Consider the following 24,160-nt stretch of genomic DNA (forward strand, 5'->3'; position numbering starts at 1 on the left):
TACTTCGAAATAATGGCGAGTAATTATACGGGAGGCTGCAAGGTGAGGGTTTAAAAGCAAGCTACCTAATATAGTAGTCGTTCAGCAGGGCATAAGGGCGTGTAGCTTTATCAGCAGATGCAGCTTTATCCGAAGATGGGAGAACGACGACGAAGTGCCTCTTGCGGGATGCTGTATGTTTCGTCTGCCACATTTTGCGCTTTTTTCGCGGTCAACCTACACGACGCAGCTTTTGTTCGTGGGGTGATGGACGAGGACCTCCATGAGGAACCGTGCGACGTCGATCCGCCGGCGGGCACCTCCTCCAGGAAGCGCACCAGCCTCCCAGCTGACGCGGAAAGTGAGGACACCGAGTTTTACTCGGCGCCAAGTGACGAGGACTCCGAAGATGAATTTCTACTGTACCTGGGAAAAAGGCGAAAAGAAGGCTCCTAAGCACACTGCGCACACGATATTGTTCGTTCCAGAGGCCAGGACCGACAATTTAGGCTGCTAAACAAGCAAGAAGTGTCCGCATTCTATGAAGTTACTGTGCCTGGTGAGTTTAACGGCGTGAGGATAAATTCCCCGGGGGTACATCTTGGCGATCGACTTGGAGGATCGGAGCGCACTGGAGGTTTTGGGGAAGATCACATCACAGCAAGACATAAAAGTGCGAGCGTATGTCACTCCGTATGGAGACATGATGATAGGCGTCATTCATGGCGTCGAGGCGTCTATCCCTGAGTAGGACCTACCAATACTGATCAAACCTGCGGATGAAGGTTTTGTCATCAGGCAAGTAAGCCGCTTTGGCACATCAAGGTGCCTGAAGATTTTTTTCAGGAGTGACAGCCTTCCCGCCCATGTTAAGGTAGGTCATTTCCGCCAGCCTGTCCGACCTAATGTGCCGAAACACCTCCAGTGCTACAAGTGCATGAAGATTGGCCATGTCGCTGCATTCAGCGGAAGCGCCACTGTATGTTCCAAACGCGCTGGGCCCCACAAGGCTAGAGACTGCAGTGAAGATACTCTGAAGTGCGCCAACTGTGAGGGACCTCACGATGCCTCATCGAAAAAGTTTCCTCGTAGGAAGAGGGAGGTCGCTGTCTTGAAGCAGATGGTGAGGAACCACTCCACTCAAAAGGAGGCTGCCACCACGGTACGACAGCGGCGCCGTCACCGGTCTCGACGATGCAGGTTTTTAAAGAAGGCTTGCCATTCTCCATCCAACGCCTCTACGCAAGCCGCTCGGCCACTAGTTCAACAACTTATTCCACCACCGCTACCCCCGCCGCCGCCTCCGCCGCCTCCAGCCCCGCAGGATTCGCCGAGTTGGCGCAATGAGGTACAATAAACCTCGCCGGTTGACGCGTGGCCCCCACTGTCACCGACAGTACCTTCTTCTGAGCCCCAACGCTCAGTACTGAAGACAGTCACGACATCTCCCGCCCGGCTACGTCTTCAGATCGGCAAGTCGTCGTGGTGCTGAGATCCCTCATTCATGCCATTCGCACTTAAACACTAGACTATAGACTGAAGCCTCCAGTGTAAATCAGTGCCAGTGCTTCAGCGCTGGGCATACGTGTCTGGTACAACTTTGCTTCTTTTTTTCCTCTCTCTTTTTTGCTCATTTTCCCTTTCCAACGTGCAGGATAGCAAACTAGGCTCTAACCAGGTTAACTTTCCTGCCGTCCTTCTACATCCTTCCTTCGTCTATTTGTAGACACCTAACCGCACTGGGGGGTTTTCACGTCAGACACGAAACGGGCATTGCAGGGCATTGCGAAATAATAGAAAATAGACATTGTTTCCTCGATGTGTTCCTAGGAGTAATCAGTATAGCAGCACAGCAACGTCCTCCTCTTGATAGTTCCTAGTTTCCACAACGTCTACATGCATCTTTATTCTGTACGACCGGGACACAAATATGTCGAAGCATTAAATAAAGACTAGACTCCCTTCCGCTGCTGGGAACAGGAGTGCAAGCGAGCATGCCTAATCCTGTGAAACAAATTCCTTGTGAAATCTCCCTGAAAACAAAATGCCAAGCCCCTTCAGCGACCCATCGCTGTCGTCCAGCATGTGTTTACAATTGGCGAAACTCAGTATTCACTGCCCGAGCATACTCAAGTTCATGGGCGCGCTCCCGTTGTTCGTCCATAGCGACCTCTATTTCGGCGGCACTGGAGAAGAGCTGCATATTTATGGCCCACCTGGCTGGAACTGTCGATAAACGATGTTCTTGGAGCGAGGTAACCCTTTCCCTACGCCAGAGGGTGGCGTCGCTTGTGGTAGTCCGCGATTATGGCGAGATCCGGCCGCCAGCTGGGGCTGAGGAATAGCAGAGGGCGCTGACGAGGAGAGTTTTGACATACGATGTCACAAGATATACCTACGCCAACACGAGCCACCCCCTACAAGCTTCACCTGAAAAGGCCGAATTGCCCCTATAATAGCATCTAGGGCACGGTGAAGCTCCCCGCAACCACAAGTTCGACTGAACACTGTACAATCACCTCACGTGTATGACTCAACTACAGCCGCGTCTGCAGTTGAGGCACATGCGGATGGCATTCTCACCTACGAATATGGTGAAGCTCCATTTTCTGGGGTTACACTTCACTTTCTGCAGGTGGTTCAAGTCACCCTTCGGAAAAACGTATACCGTGCACCCTGCCCAAAAAGTACTTTTTTCTTTGATTGATTGATTGTAGGGTATAACGCGCCGACGCAACGCAGGCGATGAGGCACGCCGTAGTGGAGGGCTCCGGATTAATTTTGACCACCTGGATATTTATCGTGCGCCGAAATCTCGTACACACGGGCGTTTTTTGCTTTTCGCCTCCATCAGAAAAGCGGCCGCCGCGGCCGGGAATCGAACCCGCGACCTCGTGGTCATCAGCGCAACGCTTTAGCCACTGAGCCACCGCGGCGGGCTACTTTTTTCTTTCTACGACTGCAAGAACCTCGTCCAGTTGTCTAGGACCGTCAGCGTCTACCGGCCAAAACGCGATTTGTGAATTTTGTGATCGATGCCGAGAGAAATTGACCTATCGGTGCATTTGTTATTGTCTTTCTTTGTGGAACTGGTGAATGTATGTTCTTTTTCAGCGAGAAAACCACTCAGCAGAAGATATGATACATGTTTTGTTTGGAACTTTAAATGGAGTAATTCGGTTCAGAGTACAATTACCTTGATAGAGTGTGTGTGATTCCCTTTTCAAGCACGGTGCCTGTGTGCGTGCCCAACTGAGCGAGGGTTCACCTAAGAGCTGGTGTCTGAAAGACGTTGTTGCTTTTAGGTTCTTATTCATTATTCATGCGGTAATATTTTTTTTCTAGGAAGGATTAGGAAAACTGCGCCTCTAAATCAATTCTTGAGAGAACCTCCAACTTTAAAAGGAGCTTGTCTTCCTTTAAAAAGCCATTATTTTCAATGTATCTTGACTCAATCTTGGTGCTTTGAAAGTAAGCCAGTTGATTTCTATCCGTTAGCGGTCTAGCAAAAAAATTGTTATTCTCCGCAGCTATATGTGGCTGATAACTGGTGCAGTGTTCCTGTTGCGTTTCCGGATGGATGAGGCACAGCTTCAACTTATTAGAAAATGGCCAATCAAGAAATTCATCATTTCGTCCTTTGTGCGGCTCAAACAACAACCAAAGGGTCACATGGCCATCCTTAGCTTCCATTCGAATTCCCCAATAGATTAAATAGTGCTTTAAATACACTTTCTCGCCCATATTCAAATGCAACCCTTTTTCGATTGCCTCTGCTTTGTGACCTTCGTATCCTGTGAAATTCCACCTGTGTGCTTTCGGATTAATTACTACCATCGATAATACTGAGGATATTGTTGTCGTCATTTATTCTGTTTTTTCATTCAAAAGGACTTTGACCTCACGCGCGTTACTCTCCAAATATCTTAACGTGCTGGCGGCGGCTGCTGCGAATTTCTCCTGCAGTGCATCATGCAAATGATTGAGCTGTTGGCCCAAGTCAACAAGTTTGTTCTTCTGCGAATCTAACTCTAGTGACAGTTGTGCGAGCTTTGCGTCTAGTTGACCAACCGGCGTTTCAACATTTTTTCCAAGCGCTACCACTGTTTTATCGTTGTTTTCCGTTGCCAAAGGTTGTGCTTCGGGCCCCTCATTATCGAGAGTCACAGTTCTTCCGCATTTAGGATGAGAGGACTTGTCCAGGCGTTCTACCGTGTCCAGCCACATGGAGCAGCGTGACAGGAGGTTTTGGCACTCTTGGCGAAAATTGGCGACTTCTGTTGCTGGAGGAGTGTCTTCGCAGCCGCCGGCTTTCTTCGAGCAAGGTACCTTCATTAAGAAGAGGAAACAAGAGTTAGAGCGCAGCAATTCTACCTTCTTTAGAATTTTGCATAATGGGTGTTACTACCGTATATGCTGCATTGTGTATGTCGGATACCAGAAGTGGCCTTGGCAACACCGGGCAGAAAAACAACTGTGTAGTAAGCCTGCACAGATATTTCAAATGTTCAAATATTCCTGCACAGATGCGGGATATTTCAAATCATTTTCTTCAAGACGTTTTTCTGGCAATTAATTCGGTACTTTCCACTCCAGACGCAAAGTTTTAATGTTTGGTGTGTATGTTACCCTGGATTACTGGCCTGGCTGTGGAAATCTGTAGCAGCGTGCGTCGATTTAATTTCAGAGTGAGGCAGTCATCACATTCAAGGATGTTGTTATCAAGTCCTGAACAGACCAAACAGCATGAGATATATGTTAAGGTTTATCGGTTTAATAGTTTGCAACACGTTGGTAAAGAAACAGCATATACAAAAAGGACCATGTTTAAAATTGTCAAATTTTAAAGGCATAAACGGTTTGCGCCGAGCCTGGAAACGATTGGAGCGCTTTAACAGAAGGCTCTCTTCTGTGTACTCCCGAGTTACCAGCCTCCTGAGTTAAGAAAGTGTTAATAGTAGAGCATGCGATCTAACTCGAGAGAAATCCGCGGAATCCCAAAGCGCGGTTGAAACATTTAGCGTGTCCGATTGGACCTGCTCACGCTGAGAAAGCGCAGCTTGTGCTAACATCCGCACGCATGACCAGCTTAACTCGAGCTGGGGCAGTTACTCCCTATCAGAAACCAGATAGCCACACCCTACGGTCAAGTCTTCAACCAGGCTATTAGCCACGCCCGGCGTTGGGCATTCCGTCCTTCTGAGTGTTCTTTTTTTGATTCCGTGATTTTGAGGTTTAACGCGCTGACCGCACACAGGCGATGAGGCGCGCCGTAGTGGAGCACCCAAGATTAATATTCACCGAATGGAGGGGTGTAGCGCGTGCCGTAATATCTAGCACGCGGGTATTTTCGCTTCTCGCTCCACCAGAGAAGCGGTCTTCGCGTTCGGGAATGGATCCCGCCTTCTAAACCTCTACAGCGACAACGCCTTAGTCACTGAGCCACCGCGGCGGCGGGTTATGTTCTTGCCTTGAATTATGTTTGCTACGTGGCTTCAGGGTACCCCCAGTGCAGCTCTTCACAAGCCAAAGCAAGTAAGCAAAGGAGTTCACTACAGCTAGGAAGACGCGCCCTGATCAAATAACCTCATGCCACCCTCTCCATGTGTGAGGAGTGGCTTTCCGACTCAAGTGGTCAGTGCCAGGGACAGCTGATTGAATAGGCACAGTTGGCCCTCATCTCCGTATACGGAGACCCAGACTCAGGGCACATCTGGTACTACTGACTGTTTAATTCTACATTTGTGTACGGCTTCGTTAAAAGGCGCCCGTTGGGAGTTCATCAGAAATCATCCTAATTCAGCGTTTCCACAGCGTGTGTGAGCGTAAACGACGGCGTTTTAGACATTAAACTCGTGTGACCTGTCATCGACTATTTTCCCTTTGTATGACGCAATCTTGCATTATAAAATATTGTCGTCTTGGCCGCTTCCATCGGCTTGTGGCAGAGTAAACTTCTGTTCATACCAGGCGCACTGGACTGTGGCACATTTCCCTGACGGTGGCCGGAGAACTTCGTTTTAGTATGGTGCTAAGTTTGTTTCACTGCTAGCGTGCATCTAGTAAAGAAGACTTCGTCTCCGACGCTACCCCCGCTACAAAGTCAACACTACGGGGGCGGGGCTTGGGCTACCACACCACGCCAACGAATTAGCTGGTTGTGTTTCATTGACAATATAGCTCGGAAAGAACTCCAAAATTGTTTCACACGGCCGTTTAAAACACTTTTTAGACTTGGAGTTCGATGCTACGCCTGACCATGTCTGTTACACGTGGAAGCCTAGAACAAAAATGAGTCTTCTGCCTTTTCTTAGCGGTCCGGTCTCCACGTAGGAAATGGCGCGCCGTATGCAAAGAGTAAAAATAATCATCTTCCTCTCTGGCTGTACTGGATCTGTCATCTTTGGAGTATGCCCAGTGCGTGTTTTCAACCTGTACTTCCATACCCTTCTGCAAAACCAAAAGACAGCACAGCCATGCGTCAACAGGCCGGCTGCTGCCAATTACAATATCCGTTCTACCACACCGTCCATGTCTGGGAAATCACTTAAGATATTTTTTCTGTAGTTCAATTAGGTTTCGCTCCTTTTGAGGTCGGGGTCGCTATAGACGGAAAGAAATGCCCAATGCTGGACGTTGGCTTTCGCATGAGGTACTCGAAATGTATTTATTTAAGTAATTGATATATTATGTGGTTTAACGCAGCGGCACTACACAGGCGACGAGGCCCGCCGCAGTGGAGGGCTCTAGATTAAATTCGAACTCCTGGGAATTTTCGACGGGCTCCAAAATCTCCAACATAAGGGCGTTTTCGCGTCTCGCCTCCAGCAGAAAAGCGGCCGCAGCGGCCTGCAATCACGCGTGCGTCCCTGTGCTCAGCAGCACAAATTATATATTTACTTTGGATGCCTTCTTATTCTTAAATCGTGCTCATGGCCGCTACGCACGAAGACAGTTGTTGTGCATGTTCAAAGGGCGAGGAATAAGTGACTTTTTCGGTGTTAGTGGCTTACCTTGAAGTTCGAGTCGGCGGACCACTTCTGGGGGCTTGCTTTTTGCCGCTTTAGTTCGCTGCCGGCTGGTCCATCAAGCTCAGCTTCACCTTTCAAACTGGCGTCGTTTTTCTGAAATCATATCCCCTCGCTGTCGATTTGTGTAGGAACTTGCACACTCCAGATTTATGTATCAAGGCTGCCTTGCTTCACTTATTTTCAAATTATCTGAGAGCAAGAAATGATCCTTGCACTTCACTTGTCTACCTTTCGCATGGCTATTAGAAAAATAAGGGTGATAGAAACAATTCCTTAGTATGCCTAGATCGCGCAAGCATTTTAACGAGAGAAACAACCACATATACTTAGATCTATCTCTTTCATATATTTGGTGTGGTATTTGTTGAAGACTGCGCTTCGCATATAAAAACTGGATCGAATTTTTTACTATTTTATAGAAGTATTCCCCTCGTCAAACACTCCACGTAGAACAAAAATATATTCACATACTAATAATTTTTACTGGCATTGGCAGCGCGATGAGTAATAAACCAGTACTCTTAGTCAAGGCAAAGGCCGTTTTCCTAACAAACCTAGTAGTGAAATTAGTTCTCCCAACACCCCTTGATTACAACACCGTGATGTAAAGAACTGTGTTAAGAATCGGCAGCTGTGGAAGCGTACCAAGTGTAGAGTTTCATCGCAGGTTGGCGCATCCGAATGTCTTTATCTTCACTCGGCGCTGTCGCATGTGCAGAAGCTTCGCATTCTGTGCTCCGTTGAATTTGGCTTGTTCATGGTAACATAATGTCTAAATATCAGTGTGTAAGACTCTTCAAATAATATCCGTTAACTGCCATCTAAACTAAAACAGGACATGCGTTTTTTAACCGTGCATTGAAAGACACAAAGAATACGTTAGCGACTCCACCAAAAGGTCGGAATGCACCGATAAAGATAATGGTTTTTGAGACCTTAATGCAAAAAAAGAGCGAACTTCATGAACAACATCGTAGGCTTGTGGCATTGCGACGTCCAACAGACAGTGAAAAACAGTTTGTAGACCCCGACAACAGAAGCATCGTCTAATTGATATGCAAAATAAAAGCTGCAGTAAAAGAACCCATTACGCACCACGAGAGATCAGCATATCGTCGCTTGCCTTCTCACAAATCTGATGAAAGTACTGCTTTCCAGTGATTCACAAGCAAGCGAAACAAGTGACGCTCTTGAGACGACACGAAAAAAAAACATGCCCATAACGCCAGGAGAAGTTAAAAGGAAAACAACAAGCTTATATCTGCGATCACGTGCACACCATTTTGAAACGCCTCCTCCCCCATTCTCTGGCAATGAAACATGAGGTGAAATGGTTGCTTGTTGGGACACAAAACGGAAAACCTCTGCCGGAAAATCCTGTCTGCCATCCTTGACAGCACTTAATCCGAGAATAGTGTCGAGAAATTCGTAAGCGATAGAATTTGGATTGTTATACTTTAAAATAGCTTTATCAGGAACCCAACTTCTTTTTTAAACATCATGACGCTAGACTCCCCTGAATATATCGTGTCTCGTGTTCAATAAATGCCCCTTCACCTTCTCGTAAGCCAGCTTAAATTAAATGGTTTCAAACTAGTGTAAATTTATTCAACTAGAGTAATGTTTCCTGTATCGTTACTACTGTTATGGCGAGATGCTTGTCCTAGATGATCGCAATCACTACTGTTTATACTGCCCTGGGGTTCGATGAATAGTAGTTGCGATGCAGGTTTACCAACGCATGTAATGTCAACTGCTTCCAGAATTCAGGCCGATGACTGCAAATTCAGAGTCGGCCTTGCTTAGCAGGCAGCAAAATGTTTGAGATTGTATATCGTTTCTGAACCCCAAATCTAAAAATATCGCATGCCTTGAGTTCACAGAAACTAACTTGGTTTTCTTGGTATCAAGAATTTTATTTCTGTTATGCGTTGATCTGTTTCTAAATAAAGGAAAATAAACCAATCTTGAGAAAGCCAAATATCTATGGCGCATCCCATTCATGACACTGTACTTATGTCTCCAAAGGTGTTTGTTAATATCAACTGGTATACTCCACATGCATTACACAAATAAAGGTATACGCTGGAGGCCCAATATGCGTTTTAAACGTGGCGCACCATATTCAAATACCGCACATAAAGGGACGCTCGTTTTTCTACGCTGTGCAATTGGCTACTTTATCAGGCGCACACTACGTCACGCGCTAGGTCGTCCATTCGCATAGGCACATGGATCCTACGGGGTGGGTGATTGACGTTTACGTTTGTTGCTGCCTTTCTCTAACCTGCCACTTTCAACGTCCCCTTAATGTCCCCTCTTTCAGTTTCCCCTTGCCAAAGTCCATGTCCTCCTTTATTGTCCCCTTTAGCCGTGGGTCCCACGGGAGCGGCGATATGCGTTTAATTGGCGTGAAGCTTCGAATTCATAAACTGTCTTTCGGTGTGGAAATTTTGCCACACACTTATAGACCCCATACCATCTGGAGCCTAGACATACAACCCTCTCCTAATGCCTTAGACAGTGCTTCGCTTCACGATCATCACATTTATTTGCTTACGAAACACATTCCAGAACAAAAAAAGTTTTCATTTGTGTCCCTTAAACAACTTATCTATTCCAGTGGCTTCGGCAATGTTATCGACACATCCAGTACGGTACCTCTAACAGCCATTCTGTACTACCTTTTTATTGTTAGCAGAGACACTGCTGTCAAAACAGCTGGAACAATATTGAACAATATTCCTTACCACTGCACAGTATTTTTTATTAACACGACGTTTGCGGCTTTAAAGAATACACCATCTCCCCTTGGGAACTATGTGGTAATGCAAAGCAGAATTGTTCGCGTCCATTCAGCTTATCCGACGGTGCAGCGTGTCTCAACCGAAGCAGCTACTGAGGAAGCGGTGCGCGGACCGGGTTTATTATGTAGAGCAGATGGAGTGCAGAGGAGGAGGTGAGAGAGGAGACGCGCATGCGCGCTTATCGCGCAGCTAGCGTGTTCCCGTTATGTTGAGTGATCTGGTGTTTAGTAGCGCCAGAGGGAATTCCACGCCCGGGTCCCCACCGGTGGCAAAGGCACGCAAGTACTGTTGTGTTACAGCCAGTAGGCGTTAGTGCTCTAGGCGCCGAAACTCGTCCATCATGTTCTTGTCGATGTTGTCGTCTCTGTGGTAGAATGGGTAGTCTCCGTCAGCGTTGGTGACGTAAAGGTTGTTGACATTGGTGCACTGGCTGAGAGCAACCTACACGCCCTCGTCTTCGCAGCTTTGTCTCCTTCTCCTTCTTCTTCTTCAGCGGTTCCCCTACGTGAAGATGACGACGGTGGTTGAACGCGAAGCTATCTCGTGATGGATTCTTTGGTTGGCCAATCCCTAGGGGCATCCTGCCTAAATTGTTATCAGAAGCGCTGCGGACAGGGCGAGAGCAACGTACACGCCCTCCTCTTCGCAGCTTTGTCTTCTTCTCCTTCTTCGTCTAAGCGGTTCCCCTACGGGAAGATGACGATTGTGGTTGAACGCGAAGCTATCTCGTGATGAATTCTTTGGTTGGTCAGTCCCTAGGGGCATCGTGCCACAATCATCATGAGAGGCGCTGCGGACGGGGCACGGACGCGGGACATCCCGCCGAGCAAGAGACGCTAATATCCACCTCTAAAGTTTTCAGTTCGTCGTTTCTATTGACGTTCAGCTTCGCGTGACTTCGTTGTGTCAGCAGCTTCTTGACGTAGTTTAAATGAGTCAAGGGCATCAGGCGCGTTCGTAGCACTTGCTCCCGTTTTGGTTTTGTAGCGCAATGAGAAGAGCGCCGCGTACCTCCCGTTGCAGTCAGACTCGTGGGATCGAAACCGTGCGCCGCAAACTGTTTTTTTATAGTGTAGGGGGAGAGGTGCGGACAACGGACGGACGCCGGAAATAGCCCCGCGAAAGAGATACTTTGAATCTAAAAACGGTCCAGCTTCCTCTGGTGGTGCAAAGTTGGAGAGACAGCAAAGGGGGCGGGCTCTGCTGCTTCGTCGCAGACAAGGCTGTTTCAGCTGACGTGGATTCCCGAACATCAGTCTAAACATTTATGACTAGCAGGCTCGGTTCGATTTTGTACGCAGGCATTCGCATTTCTCTCAAACCCAAATGAGTCAGCCCCTCGAAAAATTGGTGAAATCGGCTTCTCGAACTCGGTGTCAGTAGTGCACGCTGTTTTGTGCACCATAGTTCAGGTACAAACGCACGTGGATGACAGGGGAAGAGCACGCGAGAGGTCACGCAACGAGCACTGGGCAGAGTGTTCCCAAATGATGAGTTGAACAACACCGGCTGCTGGTAATTAGGCGCATCCTAAAGTGTGCTCGGTGTTCTAACAGCAGGGATGTTTAGGTCGACCCACAGTCGTCCGACGTAGACAGAAATCCTAAGCGCGTTTCAGCGCGTGCGTCGCGGTGACGTCCTGCTGTCATCCAAGCTTGCGCGAGGGCTTTCACGTGAGGAGCTACCACCTTCGTCACCGTCGTCGTGCAGAGAACGACGCGTCAAGGGACCGCCGCGCCAAAGACGGTGATGACTAATCTGCAAAGCCATCGCTTCTGAATCCACATTTGGCGACGGCCACGGGTCCAGCTGATGAAGTACTAAACGCGTACCGAGGCAAGGATGCACTACAAAAGGGTTTGCTCTGCGCGCCTCTGCCGTCGACAGACGATGACGAAAGAGATAACGGCGATTGCTACTGGTTGCGTTATTAGTCTTTGCTTTGAAGTGTCGTTAAAATTCCAAGGAAGCTTGCACGCGTCCGCAAGAATTGAATCGCGAAGCTCTTGTAGGTGAGCATTGACGGACACAGTTTCAGTAACACACCCTGCCTCTCGGATCGGGGCCTCTTCGTCGCTCATTCCAACTATCCACGGCCGGGCTATGCCGAGCACGGGAAAAACGCTGCGCTCGAGGTCTCTTGTGTGATATTGAGCGCATGCGTACGCTCCTCTCAACCGTTGCGGCGACTGCTATCATGTGTCTTCCGTTGCCGAGTGGGTATTGCACATCTTCACGACGCGCGCACGACAGCGTTCCTCGTGGGTAGTTTTCGTCGCGCACGAACCCCGAACTCACGACCCTGTAACAACAGCTCCGCTTTTAAAAAAGGATTCGCACTGGTACAGTTCGGCTGGTCTCTCTGTCCTGGGATCCGCTGCTAGTTCAGAAAGAAGCTGGGTCAACCCTAAGCTCTGCTGTTTTTCCAATCTTGCACCACAAGGGCAAGCTGCTCCAGTATTTTTGGTATTTTTGTTGTGAACGCCAAAGAACCAATATCAAGTTTAAGCAGCTCTCCTGTTGAAAACAAGCATCGCCCTCCATCTGCGGCTAGAGATGTAAGCGGTTAATAAAACATCGAAAAAGCAAATACAGCAGTTCTATTTCGTTTTTTTCCACCAGGATAACAATAAAAAACAAACAGCCCTTCAACGGGGAAATTACTGGGGATGGCACCAATCTGCCGTGAGGGTCACGCTTCCTGAAGTCAATGGTTTGACCCGAAATTGCACGCAGATCTTTAGAGCGGAAGCTCTGCTGGGACTGTTGTGATGCAGCATGTAACAATTATATTCCTTTCAGTGTTAACGGCTGAATTTGGAGGCACGTAATTCTCTTAATCGATTTGAAGACGTTGAAGACGTTGAAATCGATTTGAAGACTTCGACACTGTTGCATCATGTTCGCGGGGACGTGCACGATCAGCTGTCATGAGGCACGCATCCGGATAATTCATGTTCCTTCCTGGCGCGGTACAGGGTTAGTGCTGCTGTTACCAGATTCGGGTGCGGCTCCTGGGGACCTGGGTTATAATCGCATCTGAAATAAAGATTTGTGCAATTTACTTTTTTATTATTTTTTATTTGTACAGTAGGGGTGATTTGGTTTCATTTCTGTAGTCGCCAGCCACTACGGTCTCTTTTCTAGCTTGGTGAAACGTGAAATGCTTTAGCTTTAGGAACTAAGTTTAATTTTCAGTGATCTGTGCGGAATCGCCGTTTTTTCTACTTTTTCCGTATTTTATGAGAAAAAGTGGAAAAACTTTTTCTTTCACGCCCTTCAAAATTTTACGATCCTTGCAACTCTACAGCGTCGGCGCAATATATGCGCACTTAAAGATTCTTTTCGTTCACACATCTTTACCAACCATTATTCCCCATCTACGCTCACAGTAATCCCACGCAGAGATAATTAGCACCAGTTGGAAAACTCCTGGCCCGCGGTTTGTTTCCTTGCCCTGGGGAAACAGAAGCAGGAACCGCGCAACATGACTAACCTGTCATCTGTAAGCCGAAGGTTGAAGTCGTACTTCAAATGCTTGCGAAAGCTGCGTAAGTGTTAAGAGTAAAAAAACGTCGAAATGATAAGCAAATTTTGCCTAATCTATGTTTTATATTTTGGAAAGCATAATTTGTTTTCTGTGGATCTGTCATAAAGTAAATAGTAAGGTCCACTTGTAACACCGTAGCGTTGTTAGGCTCATTTATTATTTTGCCGTGGCCTGTCACCCGTCCGCTATCAGCCGTGGTGATTAAGCGTACGCTGAAGTACGTCCTCAGTGCAAACAGAAAACCCCAACTGGGCCAACCAGATACAAGTGCTCGCCGTGAATAAATAAGCGGCAGCAGTTTGTGGAAAGGCGGACAATGATACTCCGGCCCAGACAAAACAAAAAGATACGCGATTTCAGCATGCACCATTCCTGCACAGTGATTTTCTTTCTACGTGCTGTATGTGGTCTCATGTTCGGCCGACATGGACGCCAGCCGGGCTCGCAACTTACGCCACCACCGAGGTACCTCTCCGATGACCAAAAATGAGTCCGGCGCCAATATTTTGTCACCTAGCTAAAAAGGGGCTATAAAACTACGCCACGCCCTCAAAAACACTCCCAAACCCTGGATTCTATTCAGAAATGAACAAAATGTGCCACACTAAAAAGTAAAACAGAGTTTACAGAAATTTCAAAATTGCTTTTCCAATGCAAGCTCTGCCGCCAAACTATGAATGGCGCGTCGTGCCAATAACACAATATTCGTAAAAATAGGTCAGAATGGAATCCCAGAGAACAGCCACGTAAGAACGCTTGGCATTACCCTGCAGAGAAGCAACAGAGCCGATCTCACAATCCCTACAATACCATAATCATTTGCCCATACCGACCCCATCCTAAACCGCTGATACAGAGCAACAGCGGGAACGAAAGAAACCACAAAAGTTATGCAGGCATTGATACTTAGCCAGATATTATACGGCCTCCAGTAGCTGAAACATGCCCGCACTGATGAAGGCATACATCATAACAGCATAGACGGGGAGCTGTCAATCTTCCAATTTTTCCTATCAACACAAGAATCTTTAAATTGTGTCATATAATACCTTAGAGTAAATCAGATTTCCTCTCCGAGCCCAAAAGGAAGGCCTGAAAAAATTAGGACCCCTCATCATATGCAATACAGGCTCAACTTCAGAAGAAAAAAGCTGGACCTTATAATGGCTACGTCGCCGATCCAGAATTTGTATAAAAGCGCTCCCCTTACCGATAATCATTGATCCACGCTCACGCAAGGAAACTTCCACTTAGATGAGAACAATGTCGGGCAAAGCCGGGATGTTCTAAATTGCGAAGGCAACAATTGTGGTGTGTTACCGCGGCAATCACTTTGACGTCATTACCCCCTACACACAGGAACATAAAAAACGGAAATGTGACCTATTTTGTGTGACCATTCGCCTAGCGGAACTATCGAACATATTCTTAACAATAACTATGCATGCTCAAAAGGCCACTAGTATTTTCGGTGCAAGCAGAGTACCTCAACGGCTGACGAAAATCTTCAAACAACAATGACGAAAGTTAACAACACATTACATTCGTACCGAACAGTCTAGAAAATAACGGCGCAGCTGACCAAGATATACACAAACTCGCATGCCATGCTCCCTATTGACCACGACTACCACAGTCCTCTCCAGTCCTCTCCCGAATCAATTGAGTGTCTCCCTATTATACGCTTATAGGAACACGATCCTTCCTCGTGCCATATGGATATCTAAACGTTTAAGAATCACCAACTCGGCGCAGGGCACAAATCAACACATATATAAATAAATATAGCCATGCGAAGATCTTTGGCAGAAAACGTCCGACATTGTTTTAGAACTGATAAATCAGAGAAGCACCCACTCTCTTCTACGCAATCTTGTTTTAACCAGCAGTATCCTTAACGGTGAACAATCACAACATTACATATTCCAGTTACATCAATCTGTGGCTGGCTGCTGCCCAGTCAAACTGGTTACCCCAAGATCACCGTCATATAATTTTGGTGCCCTGGACTTCAGGTGCAATACTTCGGGGCTACCATCTCCTCATGTTCCGAACTTTTATGAAAATCATACCCAAAAAAGATCATTCTCTCTTTCTCTCTCTGTCTAAAAAAATGCAAAATATTCAGCCAGGTCAAGACGCTTCAGAATAAGCACTTTAAAACATTGGAACCTTCGCCTTCTCACTCAAACTGACCATTAACCCAAAGCCACAACTTTTCACGCCCACGTCTTAAGCCGCACAATCGTAGATGGCCTACGCCTCTTCTGCGCCGTGGCGATTGAAAACAGTGTGCCTGCTCGATTGATTGCGGGATTTAACGCGCCGAGAGGGAGGGAGAGAGAGAACGCGCTGTAACCGCAGAGGCTATGATGCCCGCTGTAGTGGAGGGCTCCGGATTAGTTTTGACCAACTGGGGATCTTTAACGTGCTCCTAAACGGGCGTTTTTACCTTTCCCCCTCTACCTGAAGAGCGGCCGCGCGGCCGGGAATTGAACCCTCATCCTTGTGCTCAGCGGCATTAGGATTTAGCTGCTCAGCCACCGCGGTGAGTGAAAACAGTTGCGCCTAGCCTAGCTCTCCTCACTGAGCTTCAGTGCTTTGTAAACAAAAAAGCTAAAAGCAGCAGCTGGGTACCGGAACGCTCCGTCGACGCCGAGGTACTGCCATCGCGTCATACATCTCCCGCCCTCAACGTAGGTGACACATACAACTTTTTTGTCACCTACATGGCGCACACCTACACACGAGCATTGCAGCTCCACAAAACACGGGGGACCCTAACCGCTAGGATTATTGAAAGGGGTTTCTCAACTCATGCATATTAAAAGCTGTGATCTCACGAATGACTACGATGAATATATTTTGATATTACTTTATTACAATTGTGCTTTCATGTGTGAATACCCGAAAACAACATACGTATCTAAATAAGGGTGTGCAAGAGCTACCCAAAATATGAAGCAACCCCAAATATCTCTTCGTACACAGAAACAAACCGTGCTAACAATAATTCAGAATTCAGAAATAGGCTGAACACTGATATAACAAAGCACAAAAAACATTTCGACAATATTTTCTCCAATGCCTAAAGAAAGCACAGTGGAGGAATCTGAAGAATTGTTAGCCAGATGTACAGGAAAAAGTGCATTGTGCAAGTTCGCGAACTCAAATACACAAAATGAATATTTAAACCATTACACTAGCCGGACATATTAATTTATTATTCAAAAGCAAATTCAAACGATTGGAACTGAATGTGAATTGTGTCGGCGATGTAGATTCAATATAGTTTTTTCTTACCCTGGAGATGAAACAAAAAATTGCCAGATATGGAATAGACAAAGAGTAGTTGTTCTTCAGGAACGCAGAGTAAAAAATAAATCTTGGAAATTGCATGATATCGTAGCTGTGCTCGTCTTCTTCATTTCTCCAAACGGTGCCGCGACGCCTCCCGTGACTAGAAAAACTCACTGCGACAGGTAAGGTTTTTTTCTGACGTTTATTGTTTATTTTTTGTGACTTTTTGGCGGCGTAATTGTAAAATACCACCTTTATGCATATAACGCAAGGATTTGTATTTCAGGTTCGGATGAAAACAACGTTGCCACTAGGGTGCATGCTACCCATAAGAATTACCAGAAGGATAAGCAGAATCATCAGGTAGCAATAGGGCTACTTCCACGAAAATTGTTAAAACTAGTACGTTTACTGGTGTTTCTTTTTTGAAGAGATAACGTGAACATCCCATGTTAATTACATAATAAAATTCATATAATCAGCTGAACCAAAGCGTCCCAACGCATTTTTCTTTAAAAACCCACAACAAAAATATCGCTTCGGAATGAAATTACTGGCCACCTTTGTCATACACGACTAAAGCTAAACATCAAAACTTAGTTTGCCTTATCCAAAAAGGTACCGCGTTCGATTGCTAATGCTGTGTTCACGAACACGACAACAGAGCACATTCCCTGTTGTGAGACAGTTTAATTTCGGTAAACGTAGTAGTTTCCCCTGGTTTGTTCCTTTTTTACTGAGAGCTTTGACAATTTTGCGCACCCGGCTTCGAGCTTATCCGAAATTATTATTGGATCATGGAGTACATGCAGTAATAACGGGATCATACCAGTAACACGCTCGGACACCGTGACACAACCGCTTGTGAACACATTACATGTTTTGCTTAGTTGGTGTAAAGCATATTTTGGTAATATAATAATAATAATGTCGCATACAGTTAGTGCCAAATGTTTATTCAGGATTTGTTAGGCTGGTTTCTATTATTACATACTTGGTAAAGTCAATTGGACCCGTAATATCGCAAACACTGGTGCCAGCACACACAAATAAAATTACGGAAATGTAATATATCCATGATGCAGCGTGCGCAAGTTCTAAGCGCACGTCTTCCCTATTCCATCTATCCCGACGAACTTGGTTATAGCTTAGTGATAGTAGAAAAACCAAACATTCCATTAGCACTCTTTTAACGCTTATAAAGTATGACGTAATGCAGTAGTTCTTCTTTGGACAATCTAACATTGTTGTTTTCTTGCATTCAGTCTTTTTTTTCAGGAATGGTAAACGTCTGCAATAAAATCGTATGAGGCATGTGTCTATCACAACGCCAGGCAGTCCGTAGGGTATTATGGAAATAGGTGCGCATAAATTCTTTTGTTGGCCTGACAAAGTGAAGTGCAACTGATCCCATATACTTCGCAAAACGCAATGTACTAGCATCTATTACCCAAGCGAAAACATCAGGTGTGTCGACTATGGAGAAAATAAATATTCCAGCTGACATACATGCTTGGCGAATAATTTCGAGGAGTGGCGAGAGAGCGGAAGCTGATGGAGAAACTTGAACGTCGCTAGCGGTTTGAACTGGGGGGAATACGGGTGCCATGAGAATTCCTGGCTGAACTCGACGCGGCCGTCGTTTAGAGATGTCACTCCATTGGCCTGCTCGTGGCTCACCAGGTCTGCCCCGGTTGCTGGGTTGAGAGAGATTTTCATCGATTAGTATATACAGTTCACGGTATAAAATGATTTCTGGGTTTCTTTAAGAATCCTTTGAACGAGATGCAATAAAATTTTAAATATGCACCGGCTACTGAATTTAGGAGTTTTATTGAAAAGTCGTAAAATAGGGTCATGTTTTGATATATTATACAGCCTTAACTTTTTTTTTTCAAAATGCCACTTGACGTTCCAAACGTTTAAAGACTGCTCCATTTGGAGGTATTGATTTCGTAGTTTTGCCAGCTTTGGTTTGTTTTAGCAGTTTTTAAAACTCATCTCGTACAGTGCGTGATCTCAGAGCCTACGAGCAGTGAGTGAGGCCCTCATGCTCCCTTTGTCCGCACGGGAGGCCCACTCTCGTCGCATGCTCTTTGGCTCGAGGTGCATCACGTTGCACCCATAATCCATTTCAGCCACCATTATGAACATCTTCATGCTTTAGTGGACGGGCCCTCTACACCCATATATACAGTACTTTAAGATGTATCATACTCATTTCATACATATTTTAAGCACAAACATGACTATTGAAAGACCACATAACATAGTTCTGGCGCTCTTTGGTCTTAGAAACCCTTGCGCCAATAAACCACAAACATACATACATACATTTTAGCAGCTTGTTTAGCAGATTACCGTTTGAAAAATGTATATTCTTTAACTTGGCTGCCCTACTATTGACACAACTGTTTTTTATCAAATTGGCTAATTGCAAAGCAAAACACAAATACCCCGTAATAATTTCCCAATAAAATACACTGACGAGGTCCTTACAGATGCCACCTTTAATTGCAAAATTCCAACATTCCTGCATGGTTTCAATTTCATTGATAGCTGAGTAGATAAAACGGTACCACTCAGAAAGAACGTTTTTCAACGGTACACAAACAATGAGCTTACACACAAAAACAGTTTATTTCAATAATAATTAAGTCAATGTAGTACCTTGCCCAAGTGTGAAAAACGTAAATTGAGCTATACGGTGTACTGGTGTGTTTTTATACGCATTCATTATATTTATGGCTTAGCCACATAGTAAATACTGCTCGCATCACTCTATTTCAATGGCAGAACTTCAATCAGCTAAACAGGTGACGCCCATACACAAACACATTTATATAAAGTAGGGGAGTATTATCTCATAGTGCTACAGTACGTCATAATCATCATCATCAGCCTCTCTACGCCAACATCAAGGGAAAGGCCTCTCGCATACATCTTCATTTATCCCGGTCCGGTGCTAACTGCAACCAATTTATCCCTGCAAACTTCTTAACCTCATCTATGGATCTAACTTTCTGCCACCCCTTCCCCACTTGCCTTCTCTACGGAACCACTCTCTTACCCTTATCACCAACAGTTATCTTGCCTTCGCATTACATGCCCTGCCCATACCCTTTTCTTCTTCCTAGTTTCTACTAATATCTCCTCAACACGCACTTTTCTCTGACCCACCCTGCTATATTTTTGTCCCTTAATCTTACACCTATCATCTTCCGTTCCATTGCTCGCTGAGTCGTCCTCAATTTAAATACCCTCTTGTAGTGTGCCTCGAAGTTGATGCCCCGTAGGAGAGTACGGGCGTACTGCCGCTATCATACACTTTGTTCTTCAGGGACATGGGTAGGCTGCCATTCATTATCTGAAAATGTCTGCCGTATGCATTCCACCCCATTCTTATCCTTCTAATGATCTCTGCCTTAGGTACGGGAACCAGGGTCACTACTTGGCTTAAGTAGATATATTCGCTTACAACTTCCACTGCATCGCCACCTATCTGAAACCGCTGTTGTTTTCCGAGAGTATTGAGCATTACTTTAGTTTTCGGAATATTGATTTTCAAGGCCAACGTTATAATCTGCTTGTCCAGTGCGCTAATCATGGTTTGTAATTCGTCCCCCGAGTTACATAAGAAGGCAACGTCATTAGCAAATCTGAGGTTACTGAGGTTACTTACGACCGCTTGTTCCCAATCCAATGTTCTGAATACTTCTTGTAAACACGTTTCAAATAACATTGCAGAGATTGTGTCCCCTTTTTTGTCCTCTTTACTTACAGGTATTTTACTGCTCTTATGGGGGACAATAGCTGCTGTCGACCCATTGTAGATATCCTCCTGTATATTTCCGTAATGCTCGTCTATGCCCTTATTCCGCAATGCCTGAATGAATGCTGAGGTTTCAACAGAGTCAGTCTTTTCTCCTAATCTATGAAGGCTATATATAGGGGTTGAGAGTACTCCCCGTATTTCTCTTTCACCTGATTGATCTTGTGAATATGGTCCATTATTTAATAGCCGTTACGAAACCCCGCTTATTGTATAAGTTGTCTGAAATCAAAGGTTGCAGCAATTCCCTTAGAGATTACCCTGGAAAGTACCTTGTAAACAACTCACAGTAAGCTGATCTGCCTGTTTTTTCAAGTCCTTAATGTCACCCTTCTTATGAATTAGGATGACGTTCGAGTTCTTCCAAGATTCTGGTACGGTAGCGGTAATTACGCATTGCGTTTACATGTTTGCCAGTTTGTGCTAGTACAATTTCCCCGCAATCTTTCAAGAGACCTGCGGTTATCTGATCCTCACCAGGTGCTTTGCCCCCGTGCACTTCCTTCAAACCCTTCTTCACTTTTTGTTGTGTTACTGGTGGGATGTGTACTTCCTCTGAACTACTTCCTCGTTCGGTATTATCCTGAATGTTGCGGCTACTGTACTGAACCCTGTACTGAACCCTGTACTGAACCCTGTACTGTACTGAACCCTGTACTGAACCCTGTACTGTACTATAGAACTCCTCGTCTACTATAACTATGTCATCCCTATTTGTGATGAAATTGCCTTGCACGCATCTAATTTTTCCCCATGCCCAGACGCTTCTTCACTGATTTCAGGCTGCCTCCGTTCTATACATCATGGTCAATCCTCTCCATATTATACATCTGTATGTCAGCTGTCTTATGCCTATTAAATTGGAAAGTTCCACTAGTTATATTCTGCCAGCTGGGTGGAGACTGTCATGCCTTACCCTTTCTCATTTAAATATTTCTCACCCTGGGCAAGATTACCAGTATCCTGTCTAGCGGTCATACCTCCGACTTATACTGCGTGATAATTCGTGTAAGATTGTCTCTCACTTCGTGTGTAATAAACTCTGCTCCCTCGGTTAGAGCTGAATATCGGCTGTTCAGGGCGATTCTCAATTCTTCAACTTTCTGCCTTACCGTTAGCTCAATTATCGGCTTCTTTCGTACTAGCTTTTTACGGCCGCTCCTCGAATCTACCCTAATTCGAGATCTTACCATACGGTGTTCGTCAAACATAACCCTTCGGAGCACTTCAAACCGTGCACTACGCCGGAGTTATAGCATAGTTTGAAGTTTATTTCGTTTTTATGTGCCCCATCCCGGCTCCACCACGTCCACTTCCTGCTCTCCCCTTTGCGCAAGAAAGTATTTGTGATGCGTAGATTGTTTCGTTCTTCCATCTCTACAAATACGCTTCAGTTTTACTAATAAGCGATAGTACGTACCTAAAATATAGTCAATGAGAGCCTGCTTCTGGGCTAGTTGGTGCATTCGCTTTCGTAAGTGTACATCTTGCGTGCCGCCGACCTTCGTCTTCGTGAATATCAATTTAGCGCAGTGTTTATAAGTACACGCTTACTGGTATAAACAGCGTTTCGGGGGGAAAGACGCATCTTGCTTGCCAACAAACAAAAGGGCTGGCGGGAAGCTGACAAAGCTTCTTCGTCCTGTTCCGTTGTTGTAGATGATTGCAGTGAAAATGACTGAGGATAATTGATAAAGCCTTGTCTTGTGCCCGATTCAAGGTACCTCGAGACACAACACCCCCCCCCCCCGGTAAGAGCAACGTTGTGGTACTACCCGCGCAGAGGACAGGTGGTACGGCTTAAGGAGAACATTTTGCTCGATGTATGGATGTATGGGAGTCCTTTCGTAGCTGGCCGCAGTCGATTGGTTCTGGACACCATACAACGGGTAATATTGGGCGGGAAGCTTTTTTAAGCGCCGAACTCCGCGTGTAGAACAGAAGAGCCGCACGAGGAACCCTTCTGAAACTGGCATGTAATGTGTCTTTAGGCATCCCCACACTTCTGGTAACTCTGGACGAAGAGAGTGGGGAAGGCGCTATGTGGTGGCAAATTCAGCGCGTGTGATGGCGTCTCATGCATATTTAGAAGGTGGCATGGTCTGCTGGCGATAATGTTGGCAGTTGGATGCTGCAAACGGGAGTGTTCGCTTTCGCCATAAGAGACGCGAAGCGGGGAATATTTAGCAGTATGATGGCGGGAAGACTTTTATGGTAGTCACAAAACAAAGCAAAGTCAAATTCAAGATTGTCGTCAGAAGTATACCAAGAGAAGGTATCACTACAGTACACGTTAAGCCATCTCTGAGGCCGTGGAAGCAAGTCTTTGAAGGAAGCAGTAATAGTGCTTAGTCCCGTAGGAATTCAGGGCATCGTAAGTCACTTGCGACAGGAGTTTTCATCGTAGGTCATTCAATAGCAAGCGAGAATCACGATAAAGTGAGATTAGGTCTCACAGACGAACCTCAGACTCACCTGTAGCGCAGCTGGTCAGAAGGGCTCCAATGATTGCTTGTACTATGGCGCAGTCACTGGCCACATGTATCCCATCTACTCCTTGTCATGTTAGTACGTGTTGCATTCGACATTGCAAAGCGACATGAAGGGTTCAAGCCCATGCCAGAACTGTCGTTGCTTGCAGTCAAATGGGCCGAAAACCTCATGTGGCCACCAGATTGCAGGTCATGAAGGTACTAAAGCATATTCAGACAAAGGCTTTCAGGGACTATGAAGAGCAGGTGTTCGCGCGGGTGTTCTGGTTGTAGATGACACCATTTTTGAATTTTGAATTAACTCACTGCAGTATTGAACCGCAAGGTGTGTAGGCTGTCAATCATACGTCGTCGGGGGCATCTCTGCTCTGCTCCCCCACAAGGTGGAGAAAAATTGTAGCCTCGGTGGATTGAATGGGGCAGCGTGAAACACAATATGCGTCCTTACCGCATTTATATGAAGAGTATTGGAGAGCTCCTGCGTGTGGAGGGAAGAGAGCCCGAGGCAGTGTGTAGGATTTCTGAAGGATCCAAGCAACGGGGAATCATGAAGATCCGTTACCACGAAGAAAGGTTGGGCGCATAGGTATAGGCCAAATTTCCTGACGGACCATACAATTGCGAGGAATACTCCTTGTGCTGTAGTATACTTCTGCTGAGCTGGGTATAGGACACCGATGGCACACGCTATAGGCAGCCGTGACCGGACTACCTTAAAAACCAGGGCCGCTTTATTGCTGCTGCAACTGGTGTCAGTTCTACATTCAGTGCGAGCGACTGCATCAAAATGCGCCATTGTGAGCGAAGTCATAAGAAAAGATATCAACGTGGTAAAGGGTTTAGTGTGCTCACTGCCCAAAAAAGTTGCCTCCTTTTTGAGAAGGTCACTAAGAGCAGGGGCAAAATAAAGGAAGCCTTTTAAGGCCGAACGCAATAGGACCAGGGGCGCACAAACATCGTACGCCCTTAAGAGAACAGGGCACAATAAAATCATACCTGCTTTGATCTCAATCTGGAACATTCATCACTCTATTAGTATAGAATAGGTCACTTAAGATGACTAGTTTGCTCAATGCAACATAAAATTTCACAATGTCGAGCTACTGGTTTGCCTCGCAAAAACGCAAGGATTTAGATTAGCTTTTCGAACACGCTTCAAACGATGAAAA

The 24,160-nt window shown here is 45.9% G+C and overlaps 1 protein-coding gene and 1 non-coding gene across 2 annotated transcripts in view; both read right to left on the minus strand.

The window, feature by feature from the left end:
• Positions 1–2,842: 2,842 nt before the first annotated feature.
• Positions 2,843–2,915, minus strand: Trnai-gau (transfer RNA isoleucine (anticodon GAU)). Its single transcript has one exon. It is a non-coding gene; the product is annotated as a tRNA-Ile (tRNA).
• Positions 2,916–3,846: 931 nt separating this feature from the next.
• LOC144167901 (uncharacterized) overlaps positions 3,847–24,160 on the minus strand; it is a 41,439-nt gene continuing 21,125 nt past the window's right edge. The window contains exons 4-6 of the mRNA XM_077697038.1: positions 18,177–18,364; positions 6,993–7,103; positions 3,847–4,308 (exon numbers count right to left, since the gene is read on the minus strand). Of these exons, the coding sequence (XP_077553164.1) occupies positions 3,847–4,308; positions 6,993–7,103; positions 18,177–18,364 (761 nt within the window). The remainder of the gene's footprint in view (positions 4,309–6,992; positions 7,104–18,176; positions 18,365–24,160) is intronic.

The sequence above is a fragment of the Haemaphysalis longicornis genome, unplaced genomic scaffold (assembly GCF_048455015.1).
Source record: "Haemaphysalis longicornis isolate Haplotype H1 unplaced genomic scaffold, Haemaphysalis longicornis Haplotype H1 scaffold_2, whole genome shotgun sequence".
Lineage (NCBI taxonomy): Eukaryota > Metazoa > Arthropoda > Arachnida > Ixodida > Ixodidae > Haemaphysalis > Haemaphysalis longicornis.